Source organism: Puma concolor, chromosome B1 (genome assembly GCF_028749965.1).
Source record: "Puma concolor isolate L17-30 chromosome B1, mPumCon1.1.hap2, whole genome shotgun sequence".
Classification (NCBI taxonomy): Eukaryota; Metazoa; Chordata; class Mammalia; order Carnivora; family Felidae; genus Puma; species Puma concolor.
The window spans coordinates 74,935,914-74,958,328 of record NC_141670.1 but is presented as its reverse complement, the minus strand read 5'-3'; the positions used below and the strand labels follow the sequence as shown (position 1 = coordinate 74,958,328).

The 22,415-nt window shown below is 42.3% G+C and overlaps 1 protein-coding gene across 14 annotated transcripts in view; it reads left to right on the top strand.

Moving 5' to 3' along the window:
• Window positions 1-22,415, top strand: part of TRIM2 (tripartite motif containing 2) — a 163,924-nt gene that overhangs the window by 116,546 nt on the left and 24,963 nt on the right. For all 14 annotated transcript variants that reach the window (XM_086704077.1, XM_086704078.1, XM_086704072.1 and 11 more), the window contains 3 exons: window positions 7,267-7,418; window positions 8,826-9,006; window positions 9,882-10,605. In XM_086704077.1, coding sequence (XP_086560203.1) covers window positions 7,267-7,418; window positions 8,826-9,006; window positions 9,882-10,605 — 1,057 coding nt within the window. The remainder of the gene's footprint in view (window positions 1-7,266; window positions 7,419-8,825; window positions 9,007-9,881; window positions 10,606-22,415) is intronic.

Below are 22,415 nucleotides of genomic sequence, written 5' to 3'. Positions count from 1 at the left end.
GAGCTCATGCCTCACGGTCCCAGAACCGCAAATGATCATTAAACCCTGTTATGGCTTGCTTAGGCACCTTACTAACAAGGATGTTAAGAGGTACAAAGAAGAGATCCTCATTAAGAATGCCCTACCACTAACAAGTCCCCACTTCCACAATCCTCAGGGCTGTTCCAAGGCCCTGACCACCCTTTCTAGCACATTAGTAGTGCATATGGTCTTGCCTTGTCATCTTCACAAGTAGTGTCTACCTGTCAACAAAAATAAGCTAGTCCTGGCCTCTGGCCCAGCCGCCCCCAAGAAAAAACACCAGTATTATCTCACTCAAGATGGATGAGCTCAGCTGAGTCTCACGCTTGACGCAATTAACTCTCAGCTTGAGTCAAAGCTGCCAGATCCTGAGCACAAACATTTGGGAATGACTAGTTGTTCACACTTTAGAATGATTTTAGGGCCTTTGTTTCCAAGAAACACTTAGGTTTCCAAACCAGGGACAATCACCTATGTGTGTAGCTCTCTCTTCAAAGATGCATTTTTTTAAACTAATTAATGCAATTTTTTTAAATTAATTTTTTAATTAAGGGAAAATTCACATAACATAAAATTAAACAGTATAACCATTTAAAAGTATACAATTCAAGGACACCTAGGTGGCTCAGTCAGTTAAGCACCTGACTTTGGCTCAGGTCATGATTGCGGTTCACGAGTTCAAGCCCCACATCAGACTCTGTGCTGACAGCTCAGAGCCCGGAGCCTGCTTCGGATTCTGTGTCTCCCTCTCTCTCTGCCCCTCCCCCACTCACACTCTGTCTCTGTCTCTGTCTCTCAAAAATAAATAAAAACATGTAAAAATTTTTTTTTAAAGTATACAATTCAGTCTTTTTTAGTGTATTCAAGAGGTTGTGTAAGTATCACCACTAGTTCCAGAACTTTTTCATCATGCCACTCCCCATTCCCCCCTACCCCTAACCCCTGGCAATCACCAGTATGCATGTTATCTCTGCAAGATTTGGCCATTATAGACATTTAATACAAATCAGTCGTAAATTATGTGGCCTCTTGAGTCTGGCTTCTATTACTCAGCATAATGTTTTCAAAGTTCATCTATATTGTACCATATGGCCAAACTTCATGTCTTTTTATGACTAAAATAATATTCCATTGTCTGGATATACCACAATTTATTTGTCCATTCATTAGTTGATGGATATTCATGTTGTTTCCACTTTGGGGCTATTATGAATAGTGCTATGAACATTCGTGTACAAATTTTTGTGTGGATGTATGTTTATAGTTCTCTTGGGTGTATACCTAGGAATTGAATTCCTGGGTCCCATGGTAAGTCTGTATTTTACTTTTGAGGAGCCACCAAACTGTTTTCACAGTGATTGTGCCAGTTTACGTTCCCACTAGCAAAGTATGAAAGTTCTGATTTTTCCACATTTCCACCAACACTTATTATCTGACTTTTTGAGTCTAGCCACCCGAATCAGTATAAAGTATCTCGTAGTGGTTTTGATTTGGATTTCCTTAGTGACTAATAATATTGAGCATATTTTTTTGTGTGTGCAAATTGGCCATTTGTATATTTTCTTTGGAGAAATGTCTATTCAAGTCCTTTGCCAGTTTTTTGAATTGGGTTCTTGAGTTGTAGGGTTTCTTTATATGTTCTGGATACTACATCCTTATCAGATATATGAATCGCAAATATTTCTCCTATTCTTTTCACTTTCTTTTTTTAAAAGATTTTATTTTTAAGTAACCTCAACACCCAACATGAACTCACAACCCTGAGATCAAGAGTTGCATGCTCTACTGACTGAGCCAGACAGGTGCCCCTCTTTTCACTTTCTTGATAGTATCTTGATAGTACCCTTCATCCACAAGATTTTATTTTGATGAAGTCCAATTTATCTATTTTTTCTTGTTGCTTGTGCTTTGGGTGTCATATCTAAAAGACCATAACCTAATCAAAGGTCATAAAGGTTTACTCCTATGTTTTCTTTTCTAGGAGTTTTATAGTTTTAGCTCTTACATTTAGGTTGTTAATCTATTTTGAGATAATTTTTGTATGTAGAGTGAGGGAAGCGTTCCACTTCATTCTTTTACATGTGGATATCCAGTTTCTTGGCATCATTTGTTGAAAAGACTGCTTTTCTCCATTGAGTGATCTTGGCACCCTTGTCAAGAATCAGTTGACCATAAATGTATGGTTTAATTTCTGGACTGTCAATTCTATTCCATCTATCTATATGTCTGTCCTTATGCCAGTAACACAGTATTCTGATTACTCTATCTTGGTACTACCTTTTCAAATTACAAGTCGAAGTCTTCCAGTTTTGTTTTTTTTTTTTCAAGATTGTTTTGGCTATTCAGAGTCCCATGCAATTCCATCTGAATTTTGAGAATAGTTTGTTCACTTTTGTGAAAAAAGGATGCTTGAATTTTGATTGGTATTTCACTGAATCAGTAGATCGATTTTGGGAATGTTGCCCTCTTAACAGTATTAAGTCTTCCTATTCATGAGCATAGGATATCTTTACATTCATTTCCATTATTTAGGTATTCTTTAGTATCTTTCAACAATGTTTTGTAGAAGTCAGTGTACAAGTCTTACTCCTTCTTGGTTAAATGTATTCTTAAGTATTTTATATTCTTTTTGATGCTACTATAAATGGAATTATCTTGATTTCATTTTTGGATTGTTCATTGCTAGTGTATATAAATACAACTGATTTTTGTTTGGTGATCTTGTATCCTACAACTTTGCTGAATTCATTTGTTAGGCCTAATATTTTTTGTGGGGGTGGGGGTTGGTGTATTCTTTAGAGTTTTCTGTATATAAGTTCATATCATCTCTGAATAGAGAAATTCTAACTTCTTCCTTTCCAATTTGGATGCATTTTATTGCTTTTTCTTGCCTAAATGCCCTGGTTAGAATTTCTAGTACATTGCTGAATATAAATGGCAAGAGTGAACATCTTTGTCTCATTCTGTATCTTAGGGGGTTAACATTAGGTATGATGTTAGGTATAGGATTTTTGTAGATACCTTTTATCAAGTTGAGGAACTTTTCTTCTGTTTCTAGATTGATAAGTGTTTTTATCACTAAATGGTGTTGGAAATTGTCAAATTTTTTTTTCTGCCTCAATTGAGATGACCATGTGGAGTTTTTTTTCCCCTTTATTCTATTGGTGTGGTGTATTACATATGTTGATTTTTGTATGTGAACTACCTTTGCAGTCTTGGGATAAACTCCACTTGACCGTATTGTATAACCCGTTTTATATGTAGCTTGATTCAGTTTACTAGTATTTTGTTAAGGATTTTTGCATCTATATTCATAAGGGATATGAACTTTACTGGTGATGTTTTTTGGCTTTTGTGTTAGGGTATTGCTGGCCTAATAGAATAAGTTACAATATGTTTCCTCCTCTTCTATTTTTTGAAGAATTTGGAAGGATTGATGTTAATACTTCTTTAAATATTTGGCAGAATTCATCAGTGAAGCCATCTGGTCATGGGCTTTCTATATTGGACATTTTTGGAATACTGGTTCGATATCCTATTATAGGTATATTTGCATTTTCTATTTCTTCTTTGGGTCAGTTTTATTAGTTTGTGTGTTTTTAAGAATTTGTCCATTTTATCTATGTTATTCAATTTCTTTTTTTTTTTTTTTTTTTTTTTAATTTTTTTTTTCCCAACATTTATTTATTTTTCGGACAGAGAGAGACAGAGCATGAACGGGGGAGGGGCAGAGAGAGAGGGAGACACAGAATCGGAAACAGGCTCCAGGCTCTGAGCCATCAGCCCAGAGCTTGACGCGGGGCTCGAACTCACGGACCGCGAGATCGTGACCTGGCTGAAGTCGGACGCTCAACCGACTGCGCCACCCAGGCGCCCCTCTATGTTATTCAATTTGTTGGCATACAACTGTCCTTAGTTTCCTGTTTGTCAATTTTTTTGATTTTACAAAGAACCGACTTTTGGTTTCATTGATTTTCTCTACTGTGTTTCTGTTTTCTATCTTATTTGTCTCCACTTTCATCTTTATTATTTTCTTTCTTTTTGTTTTGGTTTTGATTTGTTCCTCTTTTTTGGTTCTTTAAGGTTGAACCTTAGGCTATATTGATTTAAGATTTTTCTTTTTAAACTAGGCATTTACATCTAAAATTTTGCTCTGAGAACTCTCTCATAAGTTTTGGTATATTGTGTTTTCATTTTGCTCATCTCAAAGTATATTCTAATTTCCCTTGTGATTTCTTTTTTGACTCAATGTGTAAGAGTAAGTTATTTAATTTTCATATATTTGTTAATTTTCCAGATTTCCTTCTATTATTGATTTCTAATTTGATTTCATTGTGGCTAGAGAAAATATTCGTATGACTTTAATCTTTTTAAAACTTACTGAGTTTTTTACCCAATATGTGGTCTACTCTGGAGAACGTCCTATGTGTTCTTGACAAAAATGTGTATTCTGTTAGTGAATAGAGTGTTCTATATGTCTGTTAGGCCTAGTTGGTTTATAATTCTCAAACTTTCTATTTCTTTATGGATCTTCCATCTAATTGTTCTATCATTAATGAAAGTGGGGTACTGAGATCTCCAACTATTATTGCTGAACTATTCATTTCTCCCTTCAATTCTGTCAGTTTTTGTTTCATATATTTGGGGGCTCTGTTGTTGGGTACATATTTGTTTATTATTGTTATATCTTCTCAATGAATTTATCATCTTATAGTTACATAATGTCCTCTTTTGTCTGTTGTAACAACTTTTGTCTTAAAATCTATTTTGTCTCAGAATAGCCACTCCAGTTCTCTTCTGACTACTATTTGCATGGAATATCTTTTTCTACCCTTTTAATTTTAATGTATTTGTGTCCTTGACTCTAAAATGCATCTTTTATAGACAGCATTCAATTCATTCATTGAGTAGTTTTTGAATACTTACTTTGTGTAAGGAATTAGGCTTTTTGTAAGAGAGTTCCTGTGCTCAGGAACTTAAAATCTTATAAATATTTCATAAACTGGGGTATAAATAAAAGTGATTTGGTAGGAGGATTCACTTTATGAAAATCCACTAACCTTTAATAAGACTTATGCCATTTATTTTTTATTTATTTATTTTTTTTTTTCAACGTTTATTTATTTTTGGGACAGAGAGAGACAGAGCATGAATGGGGGAGGGGCAGAGAGAGAGGGAGACACAGAATCGGAAACAGGCTCCAGGCTCTGAGCCATCAGCCCAGAGCCCGACGCGGGGCTCGAACTCCCGGACCGCGAGATCGTGACCTGGCTGAAGTCGGACGCTCAACCGACTGCGCCACCCAGGCGCCCCAAGACTTATGCCATTTAAAAAATTGTTTTAATGTTTAATTTTGAGAGAGAGAGAGAGAGCGAGCGAGCGAGAGCCGGGGAGGGCAAAGGGAGAGAGGGAGACACAGAATCTGCAGCAGCCTCCAGGCTCTGAGCCGTCAGCACAAAGCCAGATGCAGGGCTCAGACTCACGGGTGGTGAGATCATGACCCGAGCCGAAGTTAGACGCTTAACCGACTGAACCACTCAGGTGCCCTGACTGATGCCATTTTCTGTACATGTGTTATACTTCAAGGAAAAGATCCCTCCAAGAGTATCTTGGGAATTCAAAATTATTTTCAGCCGAGAGAATAGGGAAATGCCTTCCCAAGGAAACTGACTTAATAGGCTTTGTGTTATATTGCTACTGAGAGTTCATCATAATCAGGATAAGGTACCTTTATTTTCCTATAAGCTGATGATATCACCATCACCATCATCATCATCATCATCATCATCATCATGATTGCTGCTGCTACATCATGCCAGTGCCACATCTGAGTTCTTTATGCAGTTTTGAGTTCTAGGTTACTATTATCGTCTCCATTTGACAAAGGAAAATTTGAGGTTACATAAGTGGTAACCTTTACATAAGTGGTAGAGCCAGGATACAAATTGTTCAGTACAGCTTATATCTCTTTTTTCTTTAATGTTTATTTATTTTTGAGAGAGAGAGTGTAAGCGGGGGAGGGCAGAGAAAGAGAGAGAGAGAGAGAGAGAGAGAGGAAGACACAGAATCTGAAACAGGCTCCAGGCGCTGAGCTGTCAGCCCAGAGCCCGATGCGGGGCTTGAACTCATGAACCGGGAGATCATGACCTGAGCTGAAGTTGGACACTTAGCCAACTGAGCCACCCAGGCACCCCGGCTTGTCTCATATAGAAAGAGTATCAGTTCTCAAAGTATGGTCCAGGAACCCTCATGGGTCCCCCAACCCTTTGTGGGGGTGGATTGGCAGTCCATAAGATCAAAACTGTATTTAAAATAATACTAAGACATTATGTGCCTTTTTCACTCTTGTTGTCTCAAGTGTGTACAGTGGAATTTTCCAGAGACAACATGATGTGTGCAATCACAACAGATATAATGCAGAAGCAGATATGAAAATCCAGCTGTCTACTATTAACCCAGACGCTGAAGAAAATTTTTTAAGTGGGAAACAATGCCATTATTGTCACAAAATTTCTTGTTTTTCAAAATACAGTTATTTTTCATGTTTTATATTATTCATGTTAACATCGAGTGGGCTTATTATTGCTTTTAGTTACTTTTTAAAATTTTTGTTTCAGTTTTTAATATATCTGTAGATACAATGCACATAAATAAAAGCACTTTGGAGTCCTCAATAGTTTATGAAGAGTGGCAAAGGGTCCTAAGATCAAGAAGTTGGAGCATCGCAGCCCCACGCTGTTCTGCTCTAGGGGAGTAACCACAGAAAATCTGGCTTTGTGGCCACCGCTGCAGCTTGGCCCACCTCTGTTTGAGGCCTGGCACTTAAAAATGTATCCTTCCTGGGGCGCCTGGGTGGCTCAGTCGGTTAAGCGTCTGACTTCAGCTCAGGTCACGATCTCGCGGTCTGTGAGTTCGAGCCCCGCATCGGGCTCTGGGCTGATGGCTCGGAGCCTGGAGCCTGCTTCCGATTCTGTGTCTCCCTCTCTCTCTGCCCCTCCCCTGTTCATGCTCTGTCTCTCTCTGTCTCAAAAATAAATAAACATTAAAAAAAATTTTTAAAAAATAAATAAAATAATAAATAAAATAAAAATGTATCCTTCCTTTTCTTCTGTGAAACTGGACATACCGCCTACATCCTGGGAAAGCTGTGCGAATGAAATGAGAGGATGCCTACTACAGGCCTAGTGCCCAGTAAGCCCTCAGTTAGTGGCCTTGAACCTGGAATTGTTTTTGTGTTACCTGCAGGTGATGGACTTTTACTGCCAGTCTTGTGAGACCGCCATGTGTCGAGAGTGCACTGAGGGGGAGCACGCAGAACATCCCACAGTCCCCCTCAAGGATGTGGTAGAGCAACACAAGGCCTCACTCCAGGTCCAGTTGGATGCCGTCAACAAAAGGTGCACACACCTCCCCCTGGCTGTCTTGTGTGAGGCTTGGCCTCCCGATCTCTTGTCTCCGTGGTTTCATGCTCCCTAAATAAATTCTCCTTTGTGTGTCTGTAGTCATGAACCCCAGTGAGTGATTAGGATCACCCCCTACCCCTTGGTCAAATTCCAACGCCCTTATGTTAAGAGGGGTGGCATTTTTGTTTCAGTACCTTAGGATGATTAAGTGAATAAAATACATTCCAGGAAAATGCTCTCAGCAGATCTCCTGAAATTCATGCCTGAAACCAGGCTCTCTGAGGAGCCTTTCTTAGCTGCTCTTCTTGACATACACAGGACCATTGTGTTTACTGTCATTGGCTCCTCTCTGTTTGAGCCCAGCAAATGGTACTGATCAGTGATTGCTCGATTTTCCTTATGTTTTCCTGCTTCCAGGCTTTCTCTTTGGCATGGAAATGAGGGAACAGAGTAGCTGTGTGATACAAAAGAAAGACCAAAGAGAGCAAATAAACAACCAGCTGAAAGTAAATCTTGTCACCAATAGTTGTAATGAGAAAAGTGTGGTTATTCTATAATAATTAAAGGAACTTGGAAACTTGAAAAATGTTCTCAGGAAACTGAATTTGGATAAGTTTTTCATATGATTAGGATAAAACTAATTAGGATTAGCTATACATTTAGAACCTGGTTCTCAATTGTGGGTAATTACGCATACCCCCAGGAGACATTTGACAATGCCTGGAGACAGTTTGGTGTCATAACTTGGTGGGGGGGGCTGCTGTTGGCATCTGGTAGAAGACAGGATGCTGTTAAACATCCCATAACACACAGGCTAGTCCCCTGTAACAAAGAAGTATGTGACCTACAATATTATAGTGTTAAGTTTGAGAAGGCTTGATTCAGAGTGAGGAGAAGCCATGGGGTTCAGAGAGCCTCAAGGCTTTGTACCATCAATTAGTAAAATTAGATGACTGAACACTTGAAGTACACATGGACCCTCAGAGTCTCTTCTCTCAAAGGCAGTAATTATGTCATGTCTTATTCATTCTGTTCTTCAGTTATTACTTTTTTTTTTTTAATTTTTTTTTTCAACGTTTATTTATTTTTGGGACAGAGAGAGACAGAGCATGAACGGGGGAGGGGCAGAGAGAGAGGGAGACACAGAATCGGAAACAGGCTCCAGGCTCCGAGCCATCAGCCCAGAGCCTGACGCGGGGCTCGAACTCACGGACCGCGAGATCGTGACCTGGCTGAAGTCGGACGCTTAACCGACTGCGCCACCCAGGCGCCCCCAGTTATTACTTTTTAAAGATAATGAAAGGCAAAGAATATATTTTTTGACAAAACATAGTGTTTAGGTAGATGTTTTGCTATTTCTGGGTTGATGCTAAATAATGATCTTTAATGACTGTCCTCTAGGCTCCCAGAAATAGATTCTGCCCTTCAGTTCATCTCAGAAATCATTCATCAGTTAACCAACCAAAAGGCCAGCATTGTGGATGACATCCATTCTACCTTTGATGAGCTCCAGAAGACTTTAAACGTGCGCAAGAGCGTGCTGCTTATGGAACTGGAAGTCAACTATGGCCTCAAACATAAAGTAAGATTCCAGCCATTCTTGTAGATAATCCTGTAAGAGACATGATACCCCCGGTATTTCACTGCACCAGCTTACTGTGTTCTAAGAACAGCAAAGGGGACTTAGATGGGTCCTTAAGTGTCACTGTTTTATGGTAAACAGTAGTTTTCATTTCATGGCACACCCAGCTATTTTTTCCTTCCTCTTTCCGGCGAACTTCTATGATTCTGTAACCTTAAGTACCAATTTATGATTTGACACAAGGCAAGAATGAATATAAAGTAATGCTTTCAGGATTTAGGGTTAAATTGGATTATTTTCCTTCCTTAAGTTATAATGTCTAATAGTCTCTTAATTGCTCTCTCATCCACACCAACCTGTTAGTCAACTTCAAAGTGAACCCTGACTGCAGCCTTTAACATGTCCAGTCACAAAACCAGGGATCAAAAGCTTCTGCTATTGTGTGGAATGTGGAGGGTGTGGAGAGTTTTGTTTGGTTTCTGTTCCTTTGGGTGGTAACAGGGGAATTTAGGACATTACAGAGAGATACTGAATAATTAATAGTTCAGATGCCAGGCATAGCAATTTGTTTTCCCGGCTCCTGGTGGTGACGTTTCTGCTTGTCCCTAGCAAAAACACATGACCCAAGAAATATGTGTGTGGGAGAGTCTGGGCAAGGCGGAAGGGAATGAGAAGGTACTGCGAATGCAATTCAGAATCACGCATTAGAAGCTGGTTCAGTGGGCCAAATTAAATACCACTTGCGGAGAACCACCGGCGGGGGGCAGGTGCAGGACGCGGTAGGCGCCCGCGGAGGGCGCTGCCCCGGCGCGCCAAGCGCGCACCATGCAGTGCGCTAAGAAGCGCTCACCCGGCCTGGCTTTTTGACCCCACAGGTCCTTCAGTCGCAGCTGGATACTCTGCTCGAGGGGCAGGAGAATATAAAGAGCTGCAGCAACTTCACCGCGCAGGCCCTGAACCATGGCACGGAGACGGAGGTGCTGCTCGTGAAGAAGCAGATGAGCGAGAAGCTGAACGAACTGGCCGATCAGGATTTCCCGCTGCACCCGCGTGAAAATGATCAGCTGGATTTCATCGTGGAGACCGAAGGGCTCAAGAAGTCCATCCACAACCTCGGGACGATCTTAACCACCAACGCCGTCGCCTCCGAGACGGTGGCCACGGGCGAGGGGCTGCGGCAGACCGTCATCGGGCAGCCCATGTCCGTCACCATAACGACCAAGGACAAAGACGGGGAGCTGTGCAAGACCGGCAACGCCTACATCACGGCGGAGCTGAGCACGCCCGACGGCAGCGTGGCGGACGGAGAAATACTCGACAACAAAAACGGCACGTACGAGTTTTTGTACACTGTCCAGAAGGAAGGGGACTTTACCCTCTCTCTGCGACTCTACGACCAGCACATCCGAGGCAGCCCGTTCAAGCTGAAGGTGATCCGGTCGGCCGACGTGTCTCCCACCACCGAGGGCGTGAAGAGGCGCGTTAAGTCCCCAGGGAGCGGCCATGTCAAGCAGAAAGCGGTGAAGAGACCCGCGAGCATGTACAGCACTGGGAAACGAAAAGAGAATCCCATCGAAGATGATCTGATCTTCCGAGTGGGTAAGGAGAAAGCATCGCCGCGCCGGTGCCTGAGCGTTGCTTTGGTGACGGGGCAGCTGGGAAAGTGTTGTTGCAAACGGGAACGTTGCAGGTCAGGGCTTGTACCTGACCGTGTTGGGAGACACCGGTGTATGTTACGGGGTGAGCTTATTCAGCCTTCTTCTTCGGAGATTTTATGATTGATTTTCCCCTTCTCCTCCCTCCTTCTCCTGCCCTTTTTTCTTTGTCTTCTGCCTCCCTCTTCCCCTCCTTCCCTTCCCCCTTGCCCATTAGCCTCTCTCCCTTCCTCCTTCTCCCCCCCAAGTCTTCCCCACCCAGTCTTTTTCTCCTCCCTTGTTCAGCTCTTTTCCCCCTCTCTCTCCACCTCCCCCTCGTCCCTAAGCCTCCCCCTCCTTCCCCCTCCTTCCTCCTCTCCCCCCACCCCTCTCCCCATTTTCTTCGCTCCTCCTACCTTCTCCTCCTTTGTAACACAAGTGCTACAAATTAATTGTCGAGAATTAGAAGCCGAAAATAAGCGAAAAGAGAAATAGAAAAATCACAGCACTCACAATCTGGAAGTTTTAAAGGAAATGTTGGCAATCTCACCCCCACCCCCACCCCTCCATAGGAATGTCTTTAGAGTGCTCCTCCCTAACCCAAAGGCAGAGGGATCATTGATTGTTGTATCAGATAACTTCATTGCTTCTCTGACATATGCCAGCTCTGGCTGCGCTGTGGGCAGAACGTCTGATGCCTCCCTATCACTGTTTCTGCAATGTAAGGGCTGGGGGTGCGGGGCTGGATGCATTGCAAGTTGTGGTCACTTTCAGCTGGGTGTAGCTGGAGAGCAGCCCCAAAGAGGGGAGGGTGGGTGGAAATCTGGAGAATGGAATGGGGTTGGGGCAGAAGCATGAGGTTTTAGGATAAGCCAATAGATTTTGAGAATGCAAATCTCAAATTCCCTTGTTTGGTTTGTTGCCTCTGATTTTTTTTTAACTGTTTATTTTCTCAGTAGAAAGCAGACTAAATGTAAATATCAATGGCCTTTGTAATTCTTAAGAAAAAAGCCTGCATTTTAGTTAATGTTTCCAAAAGTAGCTCCATCCTGTTTATCTATCTGCTTCTTAAGTCCTGCGTTGCAACACCTCTTAAGAGGTGCTGCCCAGTATATTAACTGACACACCTTGCCTCTGGGTCAAGTAGATTGGGGAGACCTTGGCCTCATTGAAGGAAAGAGCCTTTTTTTTTTTAAACTGCAGAACCTTTAGACTCTACCAGTGTTCACTGTTAGTTTCCAAGGCAAGGGAGGGATAAAGGCAGCACTTCCACCAGACTTTTCCAAGCAGAGAACTTTTTCCATGGGACATCTTGGGAAACCCAGGCTCCTTGGAACACTCTTGGGCAGAGCGGCTCTGTGCTAATACTTTTGGCGGAGTCTTGTAAAGACCATGACAGGATATGTAACTTGTCTGGTCCGAGCATGGAGGCCCTCCTACATGCACTGGCCATACGTACAGTGTGGGTGCAGAATCTGTAGCTACACCTGCAAAGCAGAATGGATGAGCTGGGGCCGGGGTGGGGTTAGGAGCCTCCCAGGTCCGCCACTCCAGTTCTGCCACTTACTTGAACTCGGGGGCAGGTCTCTCACCTTGTCTGCGTTCCCGTTTCCATGTCCATAAAATTAAAATACACAAATATCTGCTGCTCAGAACTGTTTTGAGTTTCAAGCTTAATGCCTGGTATGTTGGAGGAGCTAAATAAACGAGAACTATTGGATTTGCACCTGGCAAATAAAGGTCATTAGATTTTCCCTACCACCTTTTCTTAAAAAACAAAAAACTTACCTCCCTGCTGCCCACTGATCTCCTCCATTGAGAACACGCTCAGTCACCTGTTCAACCTTTACCCCATCGCCCCACCCCCACCCCCTGCCCCAGCCAGTGACCTCAGTCTGCTTACCCCAGCAGTGTGCCAAGTAGAAAAAGGCAAAGATTTGGGTCTGAACTCTAATTCTCTTCAACAGTTGAGCAAGTAGCTTACCCTTTCTGAACTCAGTGCTCAATTACTGGTAGCTACTATTTTCCTATTGTTATTAATTTTAATCTCCATCATCTCCACCTGTGGTTTTCACTCGATGTACCTCTGAGGGTGTTGTTTCCTCCCAATAATATTGACTTTGAATTCCCAGCTCCTGCCCCAGGGAGAAGGAGGTATACTCTTCTTGCCTCCTACCCGTTGAGAATTCACTGGTGATTCACTGGGCCTGGTGGGAAAGTGTTTTAATTGTTTAAACATCTGTAAAGAGCTTAGAACAATGCCTGACATACAGCGCTATGTCTGAGTTTATTCACAAAGTAAAGATGCTGTCTTAGTTTGCTAGGGTTGCCATAACAAAATGCCATAGCCTGGGTGCGTTAAACAAAGGGCATTTATTTTCTCACAGTTCTGGAGGCTGAAAGTCCAAGATCAAGGTGGTGCCAGAGTTGGTTACCTGTGAGACCACTCTCCCTGTCTTCTAGACGGCCGCCTTCTTGCTGCTTCGTCTTTATATAGTTGTGCCTCTATGCATGCATATTCCTAGTGTTTCCTTCTCTTCCTGTGAGGACACCAGTTATATTGGATTAGGGCCTCACCCTCATGGTCTCCTTTGGGAGATGTTAAGCATCTATTATGTAGGGGCAGAAAGGAAGGCAGGTCTTATGGCCTATTTCTCCTTAACTTTATGCTCTTATCCAGAGTCTAGCCAAAAAGCACCACTCACTGTGCAATAATATAGCTCCAAAAGCATATCTAGAGCACCTGGTACCTGCTAGGCACTATGCCAGGTGATGGGAGTATATAGATGAAAGAAATGAGATCTCCTCCCTCAAGGAGCTTTCAGTGTGGGGTGACAGATGTATGACCACCTAACTCTCATACCATGCGTTAGGTGATGGAAAGCTACAAAAACGAGAAAGAATTTAAGGGAGGACCTGAACAAAGAGGAGGAGTTGTCGAGGTTGACAGGTGGAAGTGGCATTCCAGGTAGGAGGATCAGCGTGGGGAGGAAAGGCAAGGTGAAGAGGAGTGAACATGACTGACGTTTCCGAGGGACACGTCCTGTGAGCAGATGCAGGGGGGCAGAGAGAGAGGGATGGAAGTAGTGAGGGCACTTGCTGGAGGTGAGGCTGGACAAATCAGTGTTGAGCCCACCGCACCAGGCACCTTATCTACGAATTCTTTCCCCAATTTTATCCTTCCCTCAAGTATCACCTTCTCCTTTAGAGTCCATTGTGATTATTATTGTTTATGAGTGGGTCTTACTTCTCGATAAGATTGTAAATCACTTGATGTCAAGGATGATGTCTTTAATCATTTATAACCCCAACAGTACCCAGACGACTACTTTGCATAAGTACTTTGCCCATCTGAATAGGATCCAGTTGTGACCTATGTGCATGATTTAACTTCCTTCTCACCACTGTCAGGTCCCAGTGTTGAGGTCCGGGGACACACAGGCAGCAACACACTAAGCTCGAGGGCAGCCATTCACATGTATTCTCATGCCAGGAGCTGTGCTAGGCAATGTCAGACAAACACTGCTGGCCTTCTAAGCACTTGTCTTCTCAACTTCTGTGCTGTTGGCTACAACAGGTAGAGTTTATATTAATAGTTAGGAGAGTTCAACTTATCACAGGAATCTACTCCCAAAGCCAAGAGCACACTGTATACTATGTTAGCTAACTTGACAATAAATTATATTCAAACAAACAAAAAAAAAGAAGAGTTCAATTTTTTTTTTTTTACAGTTTCAGCTTTGTTTTATTTTCTTATTTTTTTTTAAAGTTTATTTATTTGTGAGACAGAGAGAGACAGAGCATGAGTGGGGGAGGGGCAGAGAGAGAGAGGGAGACACAGAATCAGAAGCAGGCTCCAGGCTCTGAGCTGTCAGCACAGAGCCCGACACGGGGCTCGAACTCACAAACCGTGAGATCATGACCTGACCCGAAGTCGGTCGCTCAACCGACTGAGCTACCCAGGCGCCCTGGCTTCACCTTTGTTTTAGAACTTTAAGTCTCTCTGTACGATTAGGCTGTTGGGCACGCGATAATAGAACATGCACGATTTGAGCAATCCCTCTGTGCATGTGTCGAAGGCTGCCACGTGTAATCCAGAACTCATTGGAATTCAGCTGCACACTTGGGCCAGGAGGAGCAACCATGACTCTGCTGTTCCCTCAACTGGTCTTACACATACGGAGCTTCTCATGGCACTGATTTTGTGCTTGAAGATACATGGTTTTCTCTTCTTCTTTTTCTGTTAATTTTTTGGATGCTTATTTATTTATTTTTGAGAGAGAGAGAGAGAAGAGAGAATGAGCATGGGAGGAACAGAGAGAGACACACAGAATCCAAAGCAGGCTCCAGACTCCAAGCTGTCAGCACAGAGCCCAACACAGGGCTCAAACTCACAAACCATGAGAACATGACCTGAGCCGAAGTTGGACAGTTAACTGACTAAACCACCCAGGAGCTGCAGGATACATGGTTTTCATAATAACATGTACTAGGGTTCATTCGACAACCGTAAATAATGTGTTGGTTTTGTGTATTCGTGAAAGTGAATCATCACTTTCTGGGTGACATAAGAGATTTTCAGGGGTAAATTTGACTTAAATTTTTGCCTTCTTCACCAATTACCCAACCCCCAAGTTAGATGGAATTCTGCTGTCTCAGCACTTCCTATGTTCCAGACACTTGGCTAGATTGTGGTATAAAGAGGGATGAGATTCTGAGTCTGACCTAGAGGAGGCCACAGTCCGAAGGAGAAAGATAATGTAAAAAAATGTACCTTCAGTTTGAATCAAGATACAGAAATTGGGGTGGCAGGGAGGAGGCTGGCAGGTGGTGGGGAGTCACAGACGCGTCCCAGAGATGATATCTAAACCTAAGCTGGCTTTGAAAGAGAAAGAGTGTCAGATGGAAGGAAACAAGGGGGTTTTAGACGAAGGGAGAGCAGGTGCAAAGTCATGAAGGTGAGAAACTGAATAGCTCAAGGAACCATAAATGATTCCATCTTCCTGGAGCCCCAAAGGAAGGAGAAGCAGAGAAAAGGTTGTTTCCTTGATAAGGAGCTTGGACTTTGTTCTCTATACCTGTGTTTCTCAGTCTCTGGGGAGGGCCAGGAATCTGCATTCTACAAGCTGCGGTGATGCTTCTGCACACTGACGTTTGAGACCCGTAGCTGTGTGGGCAATGGGGAGGCACTGCACCGTGTAAAGTGGTACAGTGGGTTACTACAGCTGCTTGTTTCCATAGAGCCTGGGGGGCTTTCTAGGAGGTCGACTCCTCCGAAGTCTCTCCCAGGAAGCAGGGAGCTGCCCCCTTCCTGCAGGAGTCCACGCGAGCTATTACAAGTGGCAGATTAAGAGTGTTGTGATGGAGTGGAGAGGAAATGGGAGATTTAGAAATGCTCAGGAGGGAGAGGGCAGGGCTCGGTGGCCAAACCAAACTTCTTGATGTCTGGCTTGAATGCTGTAGGGATGTGGAGCAGTAGAGTGAATGAACAGTGGTTCAGGCTGTACACTCTGAACTGCCCTGGGTCCCGGCCCCATCATGGCCACTTTCTCATCTGTGCAGCCCTGGGGAAGTTACCCTCTCAGTGCCTCACTTTCCTCCATAAAATGGGTATGATAAGAATAATGTACCTCATAAGGGGTTGTGAAGATTAAATGAACTGATACACTAAAGAGCTTAGAGTAGTGCCTGGCACTGAATGATGTTCAATGCACTTTAGAGAGGCAAAGTAGGTAATACTAGGTAACCCATTATTCATAGCTGTAGTGTAGAAGTAATAGTTAACCTAAGCAGTGAAGAACTGAAAAGCCTGAGTGCTTAATTCAAATCCCATCCTGCTGTGTATTAGCTGTATGATTTAGGGGAAATTATTTAACCGTCTGTGCCTCACTTTCTATATCTGTAAAATGGGATGGTATTAATACATACTTCATATGGTGAGGATCAAAATAATATATGTAAAATGTATTCAGACAGTACAGGCACGTAGTAAGGAGGCAATAAATGTTGGCTGTTGTTATTCTTATCCTTATCAACCAAGGTAAGGATAGTCAGGGGAAGGGAGGTATATTTCAGTTTTGATCAACCAGGTTGAAGTGTACCATAGGCAGTTTGGAGTGTAGGTTTGGAGCTTAGTAAAGAAGTCAGTGATAAAGATCAATTTGGGAGTGAAAAGTAGAGAGAAGTTATTTAAGAATTTTTTTTTAACATTTTTATTTAATTTTGAGAGAGAGAAAGAGCATGAGCAGGGGAGGGGCAGAGAGAGAGGGAGACACAGAATCCAAAACAGACTCCAGGCTCTGTGTTGTCAGCACAGAGCCGGACGCAGGGCCCAAACTCACAAACCACGAGATCATGACCTGAGCTGAAGTCAGACACTTAACCAACTGAGCCACCCAGGTGCCCTGAGAGAAGTTACTTTAAATCATGAGCTTCAGTGTGGTTCAGGGAGAAAGGATGGGGAACAGACTCAGGAAGAAAGACTAAGCATTCTCTGAGCCAGGCTCTGTGCAGTCTATTTCCATATGTCATCTTACTTAAACTCTGTAGTAGGGATAATACGCTTTCAGTTGCTAATGCCCCCACGGTGTAATATACCTACCACAACATAATATGTGGTGCATGCCAGCATGCCCTCTGCCTCCCCATCACTGTTCAGTGACGCCCTGTCAGTAGCCGGAAATCAGCCAGGATGGGAGCATTTACACTACAGGAGTGGGCAGAGGCTACAAATCAGAGCTCCTCCCGCAGCTCCTGCCCCTCAAGAGCCAATTATCAGGACAGCATATAATTATCCCTACCACTGAAGGGATGGGGGCTCAGATTGCTGGGCTAGGACCCAAGCTGCCTGTGCCTTTGACACCCGTGCCTTTTTAATTGCACAACGATTCCTCTTCATCTAAAATGTCCTTTAACTACTGTGGTTTTCCAAAGTTGAGAAATTTGATACCTCCCACACCTGAAAACTTAATTATATGCCCACTGTGAATGAGTTATTGTGTTAATTCTGATATTGTACTTGAAAACCATCTTGAATGAGTTTAGGGAGGTAGCTTAGAGCATCTGTTGATGAAACATGGGGATTATTTTTCCCTGCACTGTCAAGAGTTTGCTGACTACCATGAGCTGGTTTTGTCAGCTACCAAAGAAAGTCTTTGAACAAAGGGAAAGCCAGAAGATGTGGGAGGGAGTGAAAGCATTGCAGTTGAATTGTTCCAAATGATGTAATTCATACACCATACCTTAATGTGTCGGGGAGAAGTATTGAGTGAAGTACTCTTTTGTACTCGAGAACAGTGTGCTTTCTTATAATGTAAAATGGATGTGTAAAATCACTTAACGTAAGTTTGGAGTCTTTATAGGAAGATGTGATATTTTATGCCTCTTCTCCCTTGACTCACCTCTCCAAACCACCACCTCTCCACACTAAAATCCCGGAGGAGAGAGATCATGCTAATTTGGCATCTGAAGTCTTTACAGGGACCCTGGCACACCCCTTCGAGAATCTCATGCTTGAGAACTCTTCTTGTGGGAAGAGTTTTCCCACTCTTTCAAGTGGGAAAAGATGTCGTTAATATTTCCTGAGTGCTCGGCACTGTGCTGTGTTATGGGGTACGACAACAAACAGGACAGATGTTGCCCTTGCCCTGGGGAACTCAACAGTTTAGTGAGAGACAGTTAAACAGTTAAAATACCATGTGATAAGGAATGGAACTCCTAAGGGTTTTATGGAGAAAGCATGATCCATATGAGCTCAGAGGTCATTATCTTCACCCCAAAAACCCAGTATTCTAAAGTCCAGTTAGAAAGAAGCAGGAGCACCTGGCTGGCTCAGTCAGTAAAACCTAAGACTCTTATTTAAAAAAAATTTTTTTAATGATTATTTATTTTAGAGAGAGAGAGAGAGAGAGAGAGAGAGAGAGAGAGAGACAGAGCATGAACAGGGGAGGGGCAGAGAGAGAGGGAGACACAGAATCTGAAACAGGCTCCAGGCTCTGAGCTGTCAGCACAGAGCCCAACGCGGGGCTCGAACTCACAGACCGCAAGATCATGACCTCAACCAACTGAGCCACCCAGGTACCCCAGTAAAGCCTAAGACTCTTGATCTTGGTGGCATGAGTTTGAGTCCCACGTTGGGTGTAGAGGTTATTTGAAATTAAAAAAAAAAAAAAAACACAACAATGTGCATATTAGAAAAAGTATTATGTAAAAGAGTGGGAAAACTGAGTTTTATTCTTTTCTCTGTGTCTTTACTACCTTTGTGATGTGTCTAGCTTCGTTTTCTCACCTATAAAATGAACAATAATATTTATCTTCATGGGGTTGTTACAGGGAGTACACGAGAGAACATATTATGAAAGTGCTATAAATATTACCGAATGTTTCGTTTTTCCATGATGTAATGTGGGGTGTAATTTACTCAGTCATTAATAACGTATCTGAGCACTCACTCATTCAGCAAAGATTTGCTGAAGCACCTGCTAATTTGAAAATCCTATGTTAGACCCCATATTTTGATCAGTGTCATCCTCTTGCGTTATCCCATTCAAAGTACCTAGATTTACTTTGCATTCATTTTCATAGTAAGTTGGAATGGGGGTGGGATTCGGAAGTGTGCAGTTATCGATCACCTCTTCCAATCCAGGAGCTTCCCTTCTGTAATCTTCTGGAGGCATGGGGGGAGTGTCTGGGGGGTGGTGCACAGACGAGAAGCTGTTGGCTTAAAAATTCATTTCATGCTTCATCAGCTAGCTTAACATCTGGGAAAAACGAGTTTCATTATCTTATGGAATTGTTGCCAAATTATTTATAATTACTTTTAAAACTGGTGTTACTCATTTTACTAGCCAAAATGTAACCACCAAATCAAAGTAGTCAGGAAAAGATGTTGCAAGTACTATGTATGTTTGTGTTATACATTTATATTCATTATTAAAGAACTAGTTTTCATCATATGGTAGAATATGGAATGGGAGTACTTTTCTATAGTCTAAATAGAATATACTAAAAGTCTTGAAGAGTAAAGCATGATCCCAAATTATTTCTGACTTCTGGAATTTCTATTTATTTTATTTTGATCCCAAGACACTTTATAAACACCTGGATTGTACGCATTTCAGCATAATGATAATATACTATAGTTCCACATTATTGCTCATCATCAAGATTTTTGTAGTTTATCTGCTAGTAAAGATAGCATTAGCTGTTCCTCAAGAATATGCTGGTGGTTTCTTTTGATCTTCAGGAGTAACACTGTGACCCTGCTGTGCTTAAGACTCAAGTAGAATTTTTTTAAATGGTGATGAATAATTTCTGACAAGATCAAAGTTGCTCATAAGAATCAGAGGGTATTACCAATCATGCCAACCCCAGCTATTTGGATACCAATCCATGTGGCTTAAAAATACATATTTTTTTAATTTTTATATGTTTTTATTTTTGAGAGAGAGGGAGAGCGAGAGCGGGGGAGGAGCAGAGAGAGTGAGGGAGACACAGAATCCGAAGCAGGCTTTAGCCACTGAGCTGTCAGTACAGAACCCAATGCAGGGCTCAAACTCATGAACCACAAGATCATGACCTGAGCCGAAGTCAGATGCTTAGCCGACTGAGCCACCCAGATGCCCCACTGAAGAAAAAGATTTTTAAAAACAAATGTTATAAAATTAAAATGGGAGTGCCTGCTCCATCTAGCTCTTTCAAAAATATATAAGCAAATTGGGACTAACAGATGTTCTTTCAACCCTGTGACCTTATTTATATGTGGGGCAACAGGATCCAGCTCTAGTTAACTTGAGACCAAGAATAAGAGCTGGGCCAACACCCAGAGCTCAGTAGAGGCTGTAGAACCTCTTTCCAACAGTGTGGTCTTTTGTGACAAGGTTCCATTGCTCTTATGACCCAGTATTGGTAGGTGCTGAACATCTCAGTTCATTTCAAACTCAGCATAGACCCTTCCTTCGCCTTGTTCCAAATGGTATTGATATGGGGTCCAACAGAATGTCCTCCCGAGTGTTACCTGCACTTGGAAATGTGTCTTTATTTCTGCAAAGAAAAACAGTGTCAGTAATTTGTGCACATGTATTTTCCCTCCTTCAACATCACCTCTTATATTTTCAGAAGGAAAATTAAATCTTTTTGACTAAAGCACCCCTTAACTTCTACTAAAGTACCATTGTCTCCATAATTTTTTCCTTCCTTTCAAACGCCAGCCTGCTGCCTGCAGAGCCTTTTTGGAGTAGAATCGGCTTTGTCTTTAGCAGGATAGACAAATGGTTAGATAAAAGAGGGCTGCAGGCAGGTTTCTGTCCCTATGTGGACCAGAAGCACAGCACCAGTGTCCATCTACTCTGTTTAGGTGGCTTTTATTCCCCTATTTTCAGTATTTCTTTTCACTACCTGTGTGTCCTCTAAGCCATGGTTACACTTCCAGTTTTATGTAAGCAAGGACCTAGAATAGCCTGGGGTTTCTTTACAGAGTCACTTCTTTAGTTCACGTTCCAATCTCAGTTGGAGGACTCTTGCTGTATTACTATGTTTCGTTACTTGGTCCTTAGTAACTTATCTTGCTAATAACTTCCATGTTTTTATCAAATGTTTTTGACAAGCTAAGTTTTGTCTGGCCTTGCCCCCACTACCTTTAAAAAAGTATTTATAGACTGTGCGTTTTAGAAGAAGTATTTTTTTTCCTGGTCCTTCAGTTTTGCTGTACCTCTTCACCTGCCGCTATTCAGACATCAGAGGGAATGACCAAAAGCTAATACCATGTTGGCACATCCTCCCTCAAGGGCTAAACACCCCTTCCCCTTCGACCAACAGATACCAACACATCATTTTAAAAGAGTGTTAGCTGATATCATGTACATGCATATTATAGGGAATCTATGCAGATCAAGTATAAAACATCATCTCTTCTGATAACATTTGAAATAAAATAGAACCTTTCTTCTGCAACATGGAAGATGTTCTTTTGAGAATCTTTATCTCAAAGTTTTCTTTTGTCTTAGTGAGAGTAGATGAGATACAGAGGTGATGAGTAAACTTGATGGAGTGGAGTCCAGGATTTCCGTAAAACGACTACCATTACGTCTAGTTGAAGCTGGTAACCAAAGGGTTAACGGGACTGGGCCTAATCCACAGCTGCAGACTAAGAACCATAGCTGCAGGTGTTTACCCAGACCTTTTTGTTTGCCTTTTAAAATTCCTGGACTCTCCTCCTGCAGGGAGGCAGACCTGAGGCTTGTCCTCCCATGTCCTCCTTTGCTGGCCTCTGGAATAAACCCTTTCCTTGCAGCATACTCCATGCCTCCAAGTGATTGACTTTGCTGGGCGTTGGGCAGATGGACTTGGGTTCAGTTACATGGTGAGAACCAGGTGGTTTAAGTAAGATGTTTCTACTCAGCAGTTCTGTTCAGTTTATTCTGAGTTTAATTCCATTGCCAATTTCATTTCCTAAACCCCAAAATCTGTTTCAGGAGACTCTATTTCTTTTTTTACCATTTAATTTAATTTATTTTTTAAATTTACATCCAAGTTAGTTAGCATATAGTGCAATGATGCTTCCAGGAGTATATTTCTTATGCCTTTACCCATTTAGCCCATCACCCCTCCCACAACCCCTCCAGTAACCCTCTGTTTCTTTTCCATATTGAAGAGTCTCCTGTGTTTTGTCCCTCTCCCTGTTTTTATATTATTTTTGCTTCCCTTCCCTTATGTTCATCTGTTTTGTATCTTCAAGTCCTCATATGAGTGAAGTCCTATGATACTTGGTCTTTCTCG